The sequence below is a fragment of the Musa acuminata genome, chromosome BXJ1-8 (genome assembly GCF_036884655.1).
Source record: "Musa acuminata AAA Group cultivar baxijiao chromosome BXJ1-8, Cavendish_Baxijiao_AAA, whole genome shotgun sequence".
NCBI classification, from domain to species: domain Eukaryota; kingdom Viridiplantae; phylum Streptophyta; class Magnoliopsida; order Zingiberales; family Musaceae; genus Musa; species Musa acuminata.
The window spans coordinates 46,228,183-46,246,783 of NC_088334.1; the positions used below are offsets into that span (position 1 = coordinate 46,228,183).

At 36.8% G+C, this 18,601-nt stretch overlaps 2 protein-coding genes across 2 annotated transcripts; both read right to left on the reverse strand.

The window, feature by feature from the left end:
- Positions 1-9: 9 nt before the first annotated feature.
- Positions 10-5,781, reverse strand: LOC103996328 (serine/arginine-rich splicing factor RSZ21A). The gene is made up of 6 exons (XM_018830755.2): positions 5,624-5,781; positions 5,166-5,268; positions 3,946-4,034; positions 2,378-2,609; positions 571-687; positions 10-308 (listed from the first exon to the last, which is right to left on the reverse strand). The coding sequence occupies exons 2-6, from the start codon at positions 5,252-5,254 to the stop codon at positions 287-289; spliced, it is 549 nt and encodes a 182-aa protein (XP_018686300.1). The 5' UTR covers positions 5,255-5,268; positions 5,624-5,781; the 3' UTR covers positions 10-286.
- A 4,215-nt stretch (positions 5,782-9,996) lies between these two features.
- LOC135588234 (leucine aminopeptidase 1-like) lies at positions 9,997-16,660 on the reverse strand. The gene is made up of 10 exons (XM_065080271.1): positions 16,337-16,660; positions 14,933-15,347; positions 14,546-14,740; positions 14,198-14,423; positions 13,841-13,967; positions 13,636-13,731; positions 12,473-12,550; positions 11,796-11,856; positions 11,017-11,204; positions 9,997-10,488 (listed from the first exon to the last, which is right to left on the reverse strand). Exons 1-10 carry the CDS (start codon positions 16,589-16,591, stop codon positions 10,360-10,362), a joined length of 1,770 nt encoding a protein of 589 aa, XP_064936343.1. The 5' UTR covers positions 16,592-16,660; the 3' UTR covers positions 9,997-10,359.
- Between the last annotated feature and the right edge of the window lie 1,941 nt (positions 16,661-18,601).

The following is an 18,601-nucleotide window of genomic DNA, read 5'->3' on the forward strand; positions in this document are numbered from 1 at the left end:
ACGGGCAAGTTGTTAAAGCAGGATCTCGCCTCCTCGACACACAAAAAAAAGAACATATATAGTTTAGTTGTAATTTACCATCCTAGTAACATCATTGCCTACTACTTAACTAAATACCACATGTCCATGATGTTTGATGAAAGACATGTATAAGGTAGATAAAGTTCAAAGAGACTTATCCAAATTCAAGATGTCAAGTGTTGATCAAATAGAAGACAATTCATTTCGACAAAAGCCCAAAGAGCAACCGCTCACACAGGGAGGCATCTAACCACATAAACCGTTCTCAGCTCCTGCTACGCCTATATCTGAAATCAAAATTTCAAGAGAAAACAATAATCAACACTAAAAGATATGTAGCAACCGACACAATAAAAAAACATCCACACAAGACTCCCACCATTGTGGGGTTGAGGGAGTTAACATACAAATCTTTGTAAGAAAACAAGTTTTTGTGACTCGGACTAGATCATCCAGGTTGCAATGGTGCAACCTTACCATAGTACCAAACCTTTTCTCTGAAAAGATAGCTGCTATGTATTTAAATAAGAAAGAGGATTTGGACCTTACCCATTAGTATGTGGCGATTCAGAACGATGACGATCATCATCAGGAGACTTGCTATAACTACGCCTACGAGGTGATGGACTACGCTGTCTAGGGGAGCGATCACGAGGACTATAACTCCTTTACAAATAAAAATTATCCACATTAGAACAATAGTGAAGTAATTTGAGAATCAGCATGTCAACAATAAATAGGATCAGCATCAGATCACAATTTTAAATCATGAACTTGATAACAACTAGTTAAATAGGTCATTTTGTTATCGGTAAAATTGCAAAAAAAAAGTTCATGTTTTTGTAAAATTGCTCTCAATATTTTGTAAAGAATTTAGGTAAAACTGCAAAAAAGTTTAAGTTGGAGCAGCAGCCATCGCATATTTTTCTGCAATAATGCCTTTGGAGAAACCTTTCAAATTGGCCTAGCTGGCTCAAAAGTTGATCATTCCTTCAATATATACTGAAGCAACAACAAGTAGAAGCAAAGGCAAATAACTGATACATGCAAAAAGAGTATATATGCAATCTATGTAAAAGAAGAAGTTGTAGATTTCTTTTGAAAATATTGTGTTATCATATGGTAAGAAACTATAGATAACCAACAGAACAGAAATGAAACATTAAAGGAATTGTGGTGAAAAAGTTAGGGCAGTTCAATTGTGCTAGATGAAAATAACACTATGATAGTGAACATCATATGCCTAGTCCAAAAGGAAAGGCCTGATGCTTGAACAAGATTGTTCTAACCAGCACAATTACAAATGGATGTCCCCAAGTTCATTCACTGCCAAGTGGAAAAAGGCAGTTCGATAATATAATGCTTAAGTACCAGAACCATCTTTTCCTTATTTCCCATTAGTAAACTGGATCTGTTATCAACTTGCTATTATGAAGAGACAATTAGCATGCTATTTACTGTTCCCATAAATGATGGTAGGCCTCAGGTGCAAATATAAAATCAACATATAGTAAATTGTGTGTCATGTCATTTTCAACTATACTGTAGTAAATAAAAATAGATATCAGAGATCCTCTTTTTAAAGTCAGATATTCATCAGACTCTTCCCCATCTCAGTTGAAATTCCACACATGAAGCATGATTTCCATATCACAGAACCATTGATCCAATTGCCCAAAATGTACTAGCAACTTCAAAGCTGTCCATCAAGACCTCATCTAAGTTTCACTTCTCTTCTACTCTTCTCCTTATTCACCTCAAAGACTACTGTGTTGGAGAAACCGTGCATAAAGGAGATGCCTCACCATGGGGCAGCAAAAACAGGCCTTGTCTGTCCTCCATCAATGGTGGAAAAGGAGAATGCTTGAATCTGCACGATTTTCCACTACACACATGAAAACCCCCTCCAAGACAATCTTGTACAGAGATTTTGCTGTTTGCACTACAATCTGCAAGGTATTCAGCTTGGTCTTTGAATGCCGTTCTCCTTTATTGATTGATCCATTTTACCATAGTATTTTTGCCTCTTGTTTTTGTACATATCCAAACATCAATGGTTTAAAGGAGCCGTTGTACTTAAATTCCATGGTGATCATTTAATAAAATTTTAAAGTACTGCAGCTCAGCTGCCTTCTTTGGGTTATTCTAGCGTATATAGAAATTGGTATTTAGGAATTCACCATTCCCAAGTTTTGCCTAAAGTAACTTGAAATCCATTAAATCCAATGAACCCAACTTGTCAGGTCAAGCAAACAAAGAAAGCAAAGTGCAGATATCACACAAGGACAACACTGACAAGTCATATACCCATTTCTAGATAGTATTAATCATGTGGCTGCCTGACATCTTTACTTACCTTCGACCATAGCTTGGGCTTCGACGATATCTGGGACTTCTGCTTCGGCTCCGACTCCGACTCCTACGCCTTCCACTTCCTAATCCTCCGGAACCAATTCGCAAACGGCATTCGCGTGCAAAATGACCAGGCTCTCCACATTCATAGCATTTCATATCTGAACCTCCATGACGGTCACGACCACGGCTGCTGCTAGAGTTATGGGACAGCTCAACTCTCCATCCATGCTTGCCTACAAGAAGGATATAGCAAAGCAAAGTTTGTTGGAACACATGAGGACTAAATATGATTCAATCTTCTTATAAAGTTTTACATAAACAAAGAGGTCAAAATCAGAAACAGAGAACATTGATCCAATTGGACATGGGTAGCATCCTTCATGATCAATAACTGCTTCTTTAATTAATATGACATAATTATTTCACATCAGAAACCTTCAATGGAATGTTGTTTGTAACTTGTATTAGCCAAAAGAGGAAGATAAGGACAGCAGTGGGACAAGAAGAGAAGGAGAAAAAAATGAGGGAGCTCCTGCTGCAGTTGAAGAGATAGACCATGAAGTGCAATGAAGCAGACATGCAAAGTGGCTACTAACAAAAGACAACACTGGAAACCAGTCAGTCAAGCTCAGGCCTTGATTCTTTGGAATATTCAGATTCAGACAGCCCTAGACTGGAGGTAACCTGAGAAAAACTGGTACATGCCGATCACGTTAATCAAGTTGACATGTGATTTAAAATGAAAATATTCAAAATCACTTCTTTCCCAGTTAGCCTGAGTTCAAAAAATAAGAATATTACTAGTAAAATTTATATTGTGAAACATAATCTATGACATCATCATATACACTAGATCTAAGTAGAGAATCCAATCTTCCACCGTATCTCACAACTGAACTGATTATACTATAATTATTTCCTAGACTATACAGCACACAATGTGCTCTGAATAACGAGCAATAATTTATTAAGGCATAAGTCTGAAATGCCTTAATAAACACTCCTTTGTTACCTCGGACGCCTCCAAGTGGAATAATTTGATGAGTTCAATTTAATCATACCATCTGACTCCATTTCAATCACACAAGAAAACTAGCACCAAACAACCTGATGCTCTGATACCACTTGTTGGGAAGAAACCTGTTAATGCGGAATAATTCTTTTCCCTCTTTGTGTATCAAAATAGGTTCCTCATCAAAATACCAACTTGATATCAAAATGCTAATATCAATCAGCACAGCATAAACAATAGAGCAATAAATCAATCACACAGTGAGACCAAATCTTTTTAACGTGGAAAACCCAATATGGGAAAAACCACGGGACCGTAGTCCACCTCAAACTTCACACTATCTACAGTTGTTGGTTGTACTCATAAGAAATGCAAGATCAAAAATATATTAAGAAGAAGTATATATGCATAAGATACGTAGATGATAATACACATACTTAAACCACCATTTGATATCAAGGTACAAAACCTGCTCTGACGAACTCAAAAATGTTTTGAAAAAATATAAGGTTCGAGGTTTTTTTAGTGACAGTTAATTAGATAAAAATGATACAAACCATCCAGATCACGTATTGCATCCTGAGCATCTCTCCGATCATCAAAATCAATGAAAGCAAAGCCTGGAGGTTTTCTAGCAACCCACACACTGCACCAAAAATAAAAGGTTAGTACATTTTTCCTTAAAAAATTACTGAAATCATGTTTTACACTCATGTTAAAATGAAAATGCAATGTTGTCAAGAACGAGTATTGAAACTTTAACATTTTCCTTTGGAGAAAACATAGTTCCATAACCAGCAAACAAGTTCCAGAAAGGATAAACAGTTCCAACACGTCACACAGATGAAGCAATAGCAACAGACAACTTTAACGTTACCATGCACCTATTTAGACAAACAGTTCCAAGAGAATGTTCCAAGAGAATCACCCAAGCGCATGACTGTTTTTTGCTTTTATAATTGCATCACGAAGAAGACATTTGACCTCACTGAACACAGTGTAGATGTCTGGAGCTTTTGATACCTCAGTTTGTACAAATATCTAAACGTGAGACATGTTAATTTCAATAAAGGATGCAAACAGATAGAAAAGCAACCACACTGAAAACAAGATATTCTTTTGCACTGAAAAGTTCAGGTAAAGCAACTAGATAATAGAATAATCAAGATCAACTATTCAAAGTTCAATTAAATAAACTGCAGAAGTTTGTGACTGATAGCATATAACAGAAAGCCAAGTTTTCCACAGGCATGCCCAAGGTTTCAATAACTTTATTTTTCTTTAATTACGTAAGACCTAAATCCTCGGAACTAGATTCTTAAATCAAAACAAAGGCAAAACTGTGACCATGGCATATGATTCAAAATTCAAAATTGTGAATCCTGGAGTCCATATTGGTCTTTTTACCTTAAGATTGGGCATATTGGACTAAATCATGACATGAAGTTTCCTCCATCTCCATCCAGATGCTATTAGCTCATACAAGCAAAGATAGCACATGATGTAGAAACCAAACCAGGAATATAATTGTCATGTTTCCACATTTAGAAACACAAAACACAGAAAATATGCACAAACAAATAGCTCGGCAAGTACATTTTACACTAAAAAATGGGCTTATTTTGCTTCGTCTTAGTGCTGAATAAACAGGAAAGGTAAATCAAATAAAGAAAGAAACCCATACAATCAGATAGTAACATCATTATATCAAGAAAGAATGCATGCCCTTTTTCATTTGTGAGGTATAAAGATCCCACAATAACCTTTTAGAGTTTACCTTCGAAGAACACCAAACACTCGGAACTCGTCTTCAAGCTCCCGAGCAGTCGTTCGGGGGTCTAAATTGCCAACATAAAGACGAGCCATTACGGACCAGTAATCTGGAACCAAAGTAACAAGTACTATATCATTTCAGCAGCAAGGTCTGATATCTTCAAATATTAATCCTTATAAGCTACTTTTACTTCAGTTATCTTCAAAGTTACAGTAAGAACATGAGATCACGCAACCCAAATACAAAGAGAACAACAACTTAAAGAATCCAAATAGGAACTAGAATACCCTGATGAAGGATCTCGCAAGGAGAATGCCTCTCAAGGGAAAGGCAGATACTAGAAACATTAAATGAAATCGCATTTTTCTGGAAGATTAGGGTTTCCACGCGACGGAAGAAGAATGGGTCCGAACGCAAGAGAAAAACCGAACGAAAGGGAAGAGGGACGGATCGGTTCTGACCGGCGATTGGGATGAAGGATCTGCGGGAATCGGCTTCGAGGCTAGTGGAGATCTTTGGCGCCGGCGACGACCCCCGGGCACCCCCAAATCGTTTCCTGGGGAAAAGGTTGGTCTTCTTTAAGAGGCGTGCGGCTTCGACGGTGTCCCGGGGAGGCCCAGCGCTCGATCTGGAGCGTCCATCGACGATGGCCCACCGATCACGGGTTCCTCATGACGCTTCGATCGACTCTTGGGAGGAAATCGCGATATGACCGCTTCGAGCGGAGTCTTATAGCCGTCGGTAGATCCGATATGACCGATCCGATCCGATCCAGTTATAACGAGGCGGACGTCAAGATCAGGATCCGATTTATCCCAAACGTTGACCATGATGTTATTATTCAAACTAAATGGTTGACTTAGCTTGAGGTGAGTCCAAATGAATCTAACGAGTCTAATTGCTCGATTCCGATCTAAATATAAGATTACGATTTATGCCGAGGGTATGTCGAGTAAGATCTTTCGAATGCTGACGTTTGAGAAGGAAGGATTCATCATCTTCGAAAATTGTTCATATATAGATAGTATTCAATCATTGCCACCATTGATTAAACACATTAGTGGAGAATATTCTATTTTAAATATAATATTAAGTAGAGCTCGAGTCAAACATTAATTCGACTTAACTGTAGTTTTAGTCAAATTTCAATTTGATCCCAATCAAATTAAATAAAGTGAAAATGTATTTCTAAAATGATCAGCTTCACAAACAGCTCATAACCTTTATATCTGAACACTGACAGAATCCACTCCATCAATAGAGGGTGGTTGATGTACTTTTTAGGTGAGTTTAGGGATGAAGAACTCTTAGAATCCAATGGTATGATCCAAGGCATATGAGCACAAAGACACACTATGCATCTGCTGAAACCACTCGAAAGGAAAAGCTGTGAAGAAAGATGAGTTGGTGCGCTGTGCCATCAGATGCAACTTAGAGCTCCACCTCTTTCATTTCTCAGTACACTCCAACACACAAGAAGAGAACCAAGAGAGTTGTATGTTGTCTAAGGTTTTCCAAAGTGATGGCCAAAACAATGGATTCAATCAATAGGAAGAAACAAAAACAGGAGACGATATTCCACAGAAGACAAGCTTACCAAAGCTAATCAACTGTCACCCCGTCCCCCTTCCTTCTCTTTCCCCGTCACACACCATTTCTGAACCACCATTGCGTTCATGGCCGGACAATGCAGAGGAGAAGACAGACAACAGAAGCAATAAACAATGTCGAACAGGAGGCAAAGATTAAAGAAGGAAAAAAGAAGTGATTGAGCCTGGTATGCCAATATCGCACACTGCACACACAAAATCTAAGGAAACCTTCACCGGAGTCTCTTCATCTCCATCTTCATCTTCAGCTGCATTGTCTTGTGGCCTTCAGTTGCTGCAGCAGCAGCGGCTACTGCCTGCTTTTCCACTGCAACTCACGCCATCTTTCTGCCTCGGTTTGCCTTCCACTAGTAGGCGGAGTGATCCTCCTGGTTTCCTCCTGTGGAAGCACAAGAGACCACCATCTCTTCCCGCAAAGAACCCTTCTCCTCCCTCTTCTACCATCTCCATCACTCTTCCGCTGAGCTTAAAAGGAAGATGCAGAAGAACAGTGACGGTATTTATGTCTTCTGCTCTTTTACTCACGCACACCTACCCCGCGCCTCTCTCGCTCTCTCCCTCATTGAATCTATTGCCACACAGTTCCCCATCACCAACTCTCCAAATAGGTAATGAAGGCGCTCCCTGTACACCAACGCTTCCTGCAAGGTAAGATGACCTTAGTGTCCCTCTCTCCACCTTTGTGGGCGGGGGGGGGAGAGAGATGGCCACACCGAAGGGTAGTCCGGGAACGCGGGAACCGAAGCAATTGGAAGCTTCGGCCGCCAAACCCACTGCGTTCCAAGAGTTAAGTAAGATGGATAATGGCTCCCTCTTTCTCTCTCTGGTCTTCTCTCGCTTTGACCATCAAAAAAGCTGCAAGGAGAGGTAGCATTTAGTGAGGAAAATGACACGGCCATAGCAAAAATGTTCTGTAGCCATCACCGTGAACAGGTGAGATGAAGAGGCCAAGACATTAAAATGTAGGTCGTGACTCAAAAGTCATCTGATGTATGAGCCGTGTTGGTGCTAATGTTTCTTGCATGAACTGGAAAACGACTTGAGCTGCAGTAGCAGCAGCAGTCTGCTGGCTCTGCGCATGTGGCAGAAACCAGCAAGAGGAGGACTGGAACCATTAGAACACTGAACGTCGCCCCCCCCCCACCCCTACTTCGTCTTCTGTGGGTGAACAGTCGTGTTATGGTGTAATCTCAGCACTTGTGGATTAGGGGTGTGCCGATGTATGATTGACTTCACATGGTAGCAATAATGCCTGCAATGTTGTGTCATGTCAACCATGGATGACTTGCACTGTTTCGCCATCCATGGAAAGCAACTGTGACGCTGATGATGTTATAACACAGAAGATGAAGAAGATGAAGAAAAGTAGAGCAAGTGAGGAAGAAGAAAATATGAGCTCGGAGACATGGAGTGTCTGATGCAGAAAAGATGAGCTGAGACAGGATCATCGATTCCACAAATGATCAATCTGTAACACTTGGATTTAAGAGGACTCGATTGCCTTGCAGCAATCAGTGGCATTTCTGGAAGAACAAGAGGAACTATTGCTGATGGTGAAAGGAGGAGGAAGACGTGTTGGGAAATTGTGCATCGATACTGTGCTCGCTTGCTGAGACGACAAGACATCGACACTCAGCCATGCTGGTGTCATCTCGGTAAGAGAGAGAAGAGTATGGTCTTTGTATTGTGGTGGAGCAGATGGTACTTTGATTTGTCTTTGTCTTACTGATGAATCAATTAATTACTGTTAGATGTGCTTAAAATTGAATGGTGTAAAGAAAAAGGATGAATTATTGAGGGGTTATTTTTTTCGTAAAACAATATTGTTTTTTAAAATCCAAAAAATACACCTACTTTATCTTTCCTCTTGTTCAATGAACTAATAAATTGAATTGAATTGATAATATAACGATTTTTCTGAAAGAAAATATTTTTTTACATATAGTGTCCATGTTTTCAAATTTTTTTAGATAGTACCCCTAATTTATATAATTTTTTAAAAAATTCATTGATATTATCTATCGCGTTCATCGTTTCTCTTTCTACCATCACTCTCTCGTGGCGTCCAAATAATTGTTATCTTTTATGTTATTATCGACAACAAGATAATCTATTAATCTATGTCTTCGTTGCCTCATAGAGCAGAGAAAAGGAGGGCGATAACCTACGACATGATCGACAATTATAAGGTTTTTATTAAAATTTGGGGAAGCACGGGTAGCATCCATAATGTGAAAGGGGATGATCGTAAAGAAAAATGTATTTTCATGATTTCAAAATTAGGAGCGTGTTATCATGGAAAAAATAAAATAAAAAAGTGAGCTTTTAAGAAAAATCATCCTTAATATAATATAATATTAAAAAATAAATTTAAATTTTGTTAAAATTATAAAAAATGAAAAATATTCTGAAAGGCATAAAAACATATAATCCATGTCCTTATTTTTAAAATAATATTAAGTATGTATAAATATAAAAAATAGTTTTAGTTTATTAAAAATTATATATTGTACTAAATTATTATAGTAGAACATTGTTTAAAAATATAAATATCTAAAAGTTATGTTGGCATGTATGTTAAATATTTATAATTTTTTATATGAAAATTTTGGAGCTTGTTCAAATTTATTTGAACCAATTTAAAATCTATTAAACTAAATGTAAACCAAACAAAATCAAGTAAAAAAAGACAAAAAAATTGAAAAAGACAGAAAAGAGATTCCTTACATATTTTGAGAAGTAAAATTGGAAATTTAAAAAAGAGTGCTATGTGTAAAAAAATTTGAAAATATGGCACTCTTCAAGAAAAAGCTAAAACTAATAGTTTTTCCTAAGAACTCACCTATATAAAAACCTTTTAACTCACATAAATACATTAAGAAACTTAGAAACATCATATATACTTTAGATATTTATTTTAAATGGTTAATCTGGATTCTTGGACAGATGTTAACTGTAATAACCAGAATCTTAATAAATGTGTACATATGTTATTTTCACACTTTACAAGCATGCTTGCATATATATATATATATATATATAGAAAGAGAGAGAGAGAGAGAGAGAGAGAGAGAGAGAACAAAAATAACTAAATAAAACAAGAAATGGAGAGAGTATACAATAAGGTTACAAAGCTTCATATCCAAGCCTCCTCAAATGAGAAGGTAGAACACATTTCATTTCAATCAAGAACACAGGCTGCTGTCACATGTTTATGCAAGTCATAGATCAGTAAAGTAGACATTATGTTGTATCATTGTTTCTTTTGGCACAGATGCAGGTAGTGCAATTTTGCCAAATCTTGGGATATTGCATGAATCTTCATCTGCTACTTAGCAACATTTTAATAAAAAAAACCCAAGTTTAATCTTTGAAAAACAGAGGCCATGACCAGATTTGTGAACAAGACTTTGAATTATTAGTACAAATGATGCAGCACTGAGAGACACTTTATTAACTAAGAGCCAAAATTTATCACTTCTTTCCTGCCAACTCTTCTTTTTGATGAGTGGATCAACAGAATGCTCTGATCCAAGCTGGGCCTGTTAAGCTGGAAAGCAGTCGCATTGTACCGCATCACAACTTGTTTAGAGAGAGTTCTTCAAAACCCATTCGATCAAAGTAGAGACACCAAATCCAGTCGCTGCTCGTTTCTTATCGTTCCACACCGGTCCTGCCATGTCGATATGAAGCCACTGGACCTTCTCATCAACAAACTGCAACAAAGTGGGATTCTAGTTTCACATTGTTGCATGAACATTGTTATTGCCAAAATGAAACCATTATTAAAAAGCGATAATCAAATCAATATATACAGATCCACTACAATGCTTCCTTCCAAAGAAAAGGTGTCGGCTCTTCCTGGTCCAAGTGGTTCTCATTTGACAACCCATATAAGCATTTGTGGCTTTTATTTCCTTTTCAATTCATGTCATTGAGATAGAAATTTAGGATTTCAAGAAGTTGGTATGTGATTGCTTGGAGATGCTATAGCAAAAAGGAAAATCAATAGCTCAACTTCAGATAAACAAATCCTATGTCTTACTTTCAAGGTCTAGTTTCTTTGCGGTTTATTTAAATATTGAACCTAAAAAGTCTGATAACGCTAACTCACTAAGAACTAGCATGAAATCTAAAAGACCTACATAAAGTAATTTATAAATTCATAGAAATAATCCAAACATCTCCTCAATGGTGTCTTGGCTGGCAGGATATCATAAGAGAAAGGGTAATTTAGTCTAAACCTGTTTCAGGAAAAGGGCAGCTGTAATAGCTCCACCTTGACGACCTCCAGTGTTCACCATATCAGCAACACCTGATTTCATCGACTCCCAGTAGCTGTCTTCCAGAGGCATCCTCCAAAACTTCTCTCCTGTGGCCTCAGAAGCTGCAACAATCTCCTTGGCTAGATCATCATTAGGAGAGAAGAACCCTGTGAAAATAAAGAACAGTTGGTTGACTTCATACAGACCACTAGCAATTCTCACTGGCTGATTATATATTGTGACAACATCAAACCACAAGCTGTAACCAACAGGCTTACTCAAACAACTAAAGGCTCTAATCTTTAGGTTTCCAATTCAAGGATAGCAAGGTTGTATAAAACCCAAAAAATCAATAGGAAACAACTCTAGTTAACTGCAAATTTCCCTCCATTTGTAGCCAAAAATTGACCAACTGAATGTTAACTATAAATACTAAACAGAACACAAGGAAGTAAAGCACCGTTAATAGACATTAATAGCCTTCAAAATGTAATCACCTCAAAAGCATAAAAGCATATATTCCTGAATCAGGAAGAAATTAGAAGGAAACATGTTAGTACTAATTGCATGCTCAGAATCACAAAGTAAATGTGTTTCTAGATCACTCTCTGCTTTATGTACTCCTTTACCAGGTACGATGGCAGTTGCATAAAATCAGCAGATTTGATTAGCCATTTGATGACAATCACTACCAAAAAAATTAAACCAGGGAAAATTACAATTTCAGGTAATCAATTGTGATGATTGAGGATCTTTACCTGCAATGCTGGGCCCAAGGGCAACTACACAGGCACCAGTAAGTGTCGCTAGATCAACCACCTGCGTAAAAGTTTTTTTGAGTCAGAATTAGGAGATAATTAATATAAGCCTCAAAAAGAAAATGCCAAGTATCAAGCATAAAAGAAAAACCTTCTGTCTCACATTTTTTTTATTTTAAATAAAGCACTGATCTTTTATAATCATCAAGAAAAATTTTACTTCCAACACTACGGTAGGAGAAAACATGAAGCAAAGAATTGTTGCACTCATCCTGTTTCATGGGATAGTCAAGATAAAGACCATGACCTTACAGAATATGCAATAAATTTCTCATTCTATTTGTCTAGATACAATGGATGGCATCTGTACACAATAAGTAAATAATTTAAATGTAACAGTATCTTCAGAAGTCAAATGCTTCAATTATATGTATGACCATCTAGCCACACCTATCAATTCATTCAATTGAACAAGAATTCAATAAATATATGAAGATAGATGTGAATAAATCAGCCTTAGAATAATTTTTAATTCATCATTCTCTCTGCTCAACAAATTTATGAGGCAACCACATAATCAATTTTAGGGAAGCCACCTCTCAAAAGTACATGAGACCTATTAAGATAATGAAAGCAGAGTTCAATGAGAACATAAAACTAATAACATGTTACAGTACCTTTTCAATGCCTTGGTTACAAGCATAAATCAAAGCATCTGCAAGTGTCAGCCTTCCCTCTGCATCTGTATTATTGACCTGGAAAAAAAAAAAGTATAGGAGGTGCCGAGGTGATATTGCTGTATGAAATGTATTAGCCAAGAAGATAATTCATATCTAAGAAATAAGGCAATTTTATATGTTGAAACACCATAATTTTTTTTAGACATTGACATATTCATGTAAATTTCTTTGATTTATAAACAGATAAGCCATCAATTATCTCGATGAATGTCACTAGAACAAGAATTTTATGTCACAAATATACGATCAGACAGATCTGGATGTGGCTTAGGCTTACACAATATACCAGGAGAAATTAATTCAATATTTTTCAATTTATTAAGAAGAAGAGATAATCTAATAAAGAAGGCAGTCCAGAGAAACAAAGATCCACAGCACCAGATCTAACAGATCATGGAGAAGTAGCTAGCTACACAACCAAATTCCAATTCAAGAGGACTCAGTTCAACCATGTTCAGAAGTGTTACAAATAGGACCAGCTAAAACTACTAATAAAACAAAATATTATAACATTATGCAAGAAATGAGGGGAAAACTTTAGATGAGAGTCTTCTGCACGAACTCTAATGCATCTTCAAAAAAATCTAGGCCTTTTTTTCCTGAAAACCTAAAACTAAAAACACTCAGATGAGAAAATCTTCTACACTAACACTTATATTTTTATAAAAAGCGATAGGTCCCTTTTATCTGAATATTAAAACTAATTTTTATCAAAAGCTATAGGTCCCTTTTGTCTGAAAATTAAAACTAAACAAACTCTAGCAATGGTTACTTATCCACAAAAACACAAAATTCAATGGATTTATAGAGGATTTCACAATCCTCTACTTTCTAGAAAAGACGTGGATTGCCACAAAAGACCAATTGTGCCTAGATGGAAGGTAGAAAATTTGAACCTTTTGGTTGCCTTTCAAGCTCATTAGAGGAAAGCACAACTAACAAAGTTTTGCTATAAAGAGATCTGTTATCTCAAAAACACTAACAAGCCAAAAGTTCAATGGAAAACAATCAGAAAACTACATAAACAATCATATTGACCAGAATAAATTCCTCTAGATGAATAATTAAATACCTCTGTGATGTAAGGGCAGAAGTTATACCTCAATGGTCTTCCCATTGGAAGCAGTGACTATATCACCTGGCCTCATGCCTGTGCCACTAATCATATTTTCACAAGCAGCAACTATGAAATGAACCTGCAAACACAAATAGTTTAGTGTCAGGAACAACTACTGAATGTCTAAAATGTTTGCTTCTTCATGGAACAATTCCTTTTCATCGAATGTATAAGAGTGATCAACTTACTTCAACTCCTGGAGGTTTAATTTTGCCTAAAGCTTTTGCTGCACCAAGAGTAGCTGCAGCACCTCCCATATCAAATTTCATGAGTTCGATTGAACAACCTGGTCCAGTCTTTATGTTGTAACCACCACTGTGAAAATAAAATGGCAGTGAATAAAGATTTTTGTACTGTTTCAGATAATGCTTTTAATTATATGATTTCTGAAGAAGTATAGAATGACAGATATTGTAATGAGAATTTTACAATTTAAATCAATAATACAGAGAAAAATGAAAGAAAATAATTGACAGGTTTTTTACTTAGATTTTTGGCAAGTAATGAATAGCTATATCCCTCCTCTCTATGGAATAGACATGTACCTGTCAAATGTTAAACCCTTCCCAACAATTGCCAACTTTCTCTTCACATCACCACTCAAAGGTTTATAGCATAAGTGGATAAAATGAGGGGGATTTGAAGAAGCAGCAGCAACACCTAAATATGATCCCATCTTCAACTCTTTGCACTGTTCAGCATCTAATATGGTAACAGTAAAAACATCACTGTACAATGTGGCAATTTTTGAAGCTTCTTCTGCCATTACCCCTGGAAGTCAGAAAAGTCACTAAGTGTACGACATTCCATTTCATATCTAAAAGAGGGTAAGGAGTGAAAGGGTAGACAGATAAATCACACATATTGACTGTTCAACACCATTTCTCACTAACCAGGTGTAAGCACATTTGCCGGTGCATTTACGAGCTCTTTTCCAAAAATCACTCCAGAGCAGACATCAGTAGCATACTTGAGTTTCTGGTCCACCTGTTCTCCAGAACCAAAACCAATGATGTCCACTGTTTTAAGTAGTGGCTTTTTTGACTCTGACTTAAACCTATTATCTTCATAAACTCCTAGCACAGTTCCTACAAAAAAGAAAAAACAAGTCAGAATTTTTTTTTTTCAAAAATGCAACCAACAAATGCTCAGTAACTAAGGAGTGTTTTCTTATTTCTGATTTCAGTTTCAGCAGTTGTGTTTCTAGTGATGTTGCACTGTTTCTATATATGAGATCATTACAAGAAAATCATTATAGGTCAAGACAACAGAAAATCTACCCGATGCAATTGCTGAAGCAGCATGTAGTTTTGCCTCTTCTGACATCCCATTGAGTGATGCAAGACAAACAGCGGCATTACTTGCTTGGGCAGCCTTTGCAACTGCTGCAACAGCTTCCCCAATGCCTTGGTAAGCAGTCACACTGGATGAGGGAGACCCAAGCCCAAGTAATCCTAGTCTCTTGAAACCCAAACCAGGTAGCCTGAGAACTGTAGACTGGCCAGATTTTCCAGTAAAATCCTCCTCTGTGGAAGCTTCTGCCAAAATACCACCAAGCTTCTCATCAAGCCTCTTCAAGACTAAATTCTCGAATTTAGAATCTGAGTCCTTTTTCATATCTTTTTCTGATACAGCAACAGTGAGTATGTCCCCTTTCCATTCAACAAAATCTAACTCCCTTGCAGCAAACGCAATCTACAGAATGATGAAAAAGAGACACTGGGCGATTGATGTCAATTATTAAAAGAATGAACCTATCAGAGGAAACTAGCTATATGTTGTTGCTGTTTAATCACCTAACTGGCAACAATAACAAGGGTAAATTTTATTCATAGCAAGGGCCGCATGGAAATTACTCCAGATTCAATTTTTATGTGAAGAATACAATTAAGATAAAGCATTCTGCTCCTCGTAATAGTATACAACCACCTTATTTTAGGACAAACCAAAAAGCCACTATGACTTGTCGAAGAACAGAATAAGAACATACAGTAAAGTATTAGTTAGTTTGAACACAAAACTAACTACTGCCATGATTTCTAGTTAGTTTGAACAGAATGATGGCCAAATGACAACAGAGTCATAAAAGAAAATGGCAACTTCAACAAGCCCGGAGACAAGCACAGTGGAAGACCCAAGATTTCTAGTTTAGCATGTTCCAAGCAAAAGAAGAGGTGAAATGACTGCAAACTCTTTGTACTGTGAAGAAAGAATTGAGAAGACAAGCCTTTATGTCCTTTATCCAAGATAAAAGCCAAGAAACGGGTACTCAAAACTGACCACCGAGGGGAGGAAGTCACCGGCGAGTCCCAAATGCGCTAATCCATAGATCGGGTAAATGCCTGATGACTAACTATAGCTTATCCTTTTAAAGTTTCCTTTACTTTGAACAGGAGTTGGAATAGATGAACTCATCCCAGAAATCCATTCCAAAAGAAGACAAATGAACCCATCTATTAAACAAAATATAGAAAGATTGATCTTTTCGGAGAGATAGGAAAGCTCAAAGATTGAAGATCCAAATGAAGGAGCATATCCAACTACAAAGCCGGATAAAAAACATAACTTTTATGTTCAGAAACGCCAGTCATTTCATCGAACATCTGCAATGGGAGACCCGCGAAAGAAAACAAATTGCCGAGACTCCGGGTGGGGATCGACAGCGAGAGGCAGAAAGAGAAGACCTGAGGGATCTCAACGGCGGCGGGCTTCGTGAGCCCGAGAGTGGCGCGAGTGGTGGCGGCGGCGGCAGCGGTGGAGTGTCCCGTGCGACCAAGGCGCCGGCGGCGGAAGGCGGCGGCGGAGGGGGGACGCCGCAGCCGAGCGAAGCAGAGGACCGCAGCGGAGTAGCGGCGAGGGCAAGCAAAGGTGGAGGAGGAGGCGTAGGAGAGCCGCGGTGCAATGAGCGAAGCGGTGATTGCCGCAGCGGCCATTGTCATTTATTGGGTGCGCTCTCCGGTGTGGGAACGGTTGGATTCAAACCCCATCCGTTTAGCTGCTCTTTTAAGGCAATCGTCGATGTGGTATTTTATTATTGCTCTCTGTTGTGTGTATGTGTGTGTGTGTGTGTTTGTGTGGTGGCTTTCAGTTGCCGGTGAAGCTGAGCTGTCTTTTTTCTGCTGTTTTCTTATAGTTTTGTTTTGAACGATTTTCTCAGAAAATGCTTTTTTTTTTTACATTTCCTAAAAGTATTCCCTTTTTTTTTCATATAGTATCCCTAATTTAAAAAATCTTTTAAATACCTCTAAATTTTTTTGTCCCTTTTTTTTACCAGATTTAAACTATTACGACATTTCTATTTAGCTCGTTTATAGTATTTTTAATCATATTTATAATATTTTATTAAGATACTAAAATATTGTAAAGGTTATTGAAAAAAACTATGTATGATACCATATTTTTAGGTTTTAAGTTTGTAGTTGGTCTGGTTGATATTAGAAGTTTATTTAGATCATTTACAGTTTTTTCGAGTAGGTCTTATAATATTTTTATTATTATAACTAAAACATTATAACAAGTTTTTTGTTTTTAATATGGTGTTGTTTTGATTCTTCTATTTAACTCATTTACAATGTCTTCAAGTTGACTCTGTAGTATTTTTTGTTGTGGTGGCTAAAATATTATAATAGACCAAAATACTATAATAAATAATTTTTTTAAAAAATTGTTTGGGTATCTTATAAATTAGGAACATCATTTGAAAAAAAAATCAAAATGGGAGTATTTTTCTTTAAAAAATCATCTTTTATTTTTTTAAAAAAATATTATAAATATATGGATGAATTTTTAGAAAAAGCTCCAAAGTTTTAGAGTTTCTAGCAAAGCACCTTTGTATGAAAAAATCATTTTACCCTTAGCAAGTTTAAAAAATTACTTATTTATGTTAGATCCATCATCGTCTCCACCTTATACTGTCGCTTGTAACCCTCGTGCAAGGGTTGCTACTACTTATGTTGATCGCGTTAGCCCCTCCTCTACAAGGCTTACCCATAACCTTGCGTGAGAAAAGATGCGATGTAAGTGTTATTATCGCTCACAACCCTCACGTGAGGACCTTGTCGCACATAGCTATTGTTATGCTACCCATAGCCTTCACACGAGGTCTGCTATTATTGCTCGTAACACTAAACCTAGCCACCCATGCAGGACCACCCCCCCTTTACCTTATGGTTGGCCATTGTCGAACCCTATCATCACCTCATGCACACACACAGAGGCAATGTGCAGAGGTGATCGATAAGTGATGCAAGACGTTAATGGGTCTTATAAAGGTTAGGGGCAAAATTATTATTTACGAAAAAAAATACTATACGAGAATTTTTTAAAATTGGAGTGCTCTAGATAAATTCTCATATTTAGATTTTTTTTCTCGAGAATTCATCCTATAATTTTTATGAAAAAAATATTAACTAACTAAGATATTTGTGTCACTTAAATGGGTCATAGATCCATGCAGATTGAAAAAATTATCTAAAAGTAATGTCTAATTTCTCACATAGCCTATGGTGGAACCAATTATATAAAATAATATTTTATGTATGGATCAAATTTATCATTAATAATATTAATATATTTTAAAATTTAGTGGCTTATATAAAATTAGTATTTATATTTTTAAAAATAATATATTTTATCAGATGGAAATAGTGGGGAATTTATGGAACTATTTTTGATCTTGAAGTTCTAATTATTTTATCAGATCTAAGTAAGTACTCACCCTTAATAATAATTGATCTTGAAGATCAATTATTTTAGAATCAAATCACTTATCTTATTATTTATTAATATTATAGCTACAAACACTGTAGTTTGAAAATTCCCTTCGTTGAATTGGCCGTTTTTCTTCCTCAATTTATATCACATCATGAAATTAACATCTCTTTTGAGTGATTATGAAAGAAATCAATATCTTGTAACCTTACTCTCTTGGATGCAATCATGCTCATGTA

Bases quoted from the DNA above. Each gene is read 5' to 3' on its own strand.
- LOC103996328 (XM_018830755.2), bottom strand. From the start codon at position 5,254: ATGGCTCGTCTTTATGTTGGCAATTTAGACCCCCGAACGACTGCTCGG. The intron at 4,035-5,165 runs GTAAACTCTAAA...TTTTTGGTGCAG, and splicing joins GTGTTTGGTGTTCTTCGAAG to TGTGTGGGTTGCTAGAAAAC. The intron at 688-2,377 runs GTAAGTAAAGAT...TTATTTGTAAAG, and splicing joins AGCCCAAGCTATGGTCGAAG to GAGTTATAGTCCTCGTGATC.
- LOC135588234 (XM_065080271.1), bottom strand. From the start codon at position 16,591: ATGACAATGGCCGCTGCGGCAATCACCGCTTCGCTCATTGCACCGCGG. The intron at 12,551-13,635 runs GTATAACTTCTG...TTTTTTTTCCAG, and splicing joins CCAATGGGAAGACCATTGAG to GTCAATAATACAGATGCAGA. The intron at 11,205-11,795 runs GTAAAGATCCTC...TTATTTTCACAG, and splicing joins CCTTGGGCCCAGCATTGCAG to GGTTCTTCTCTCCTAATGAT.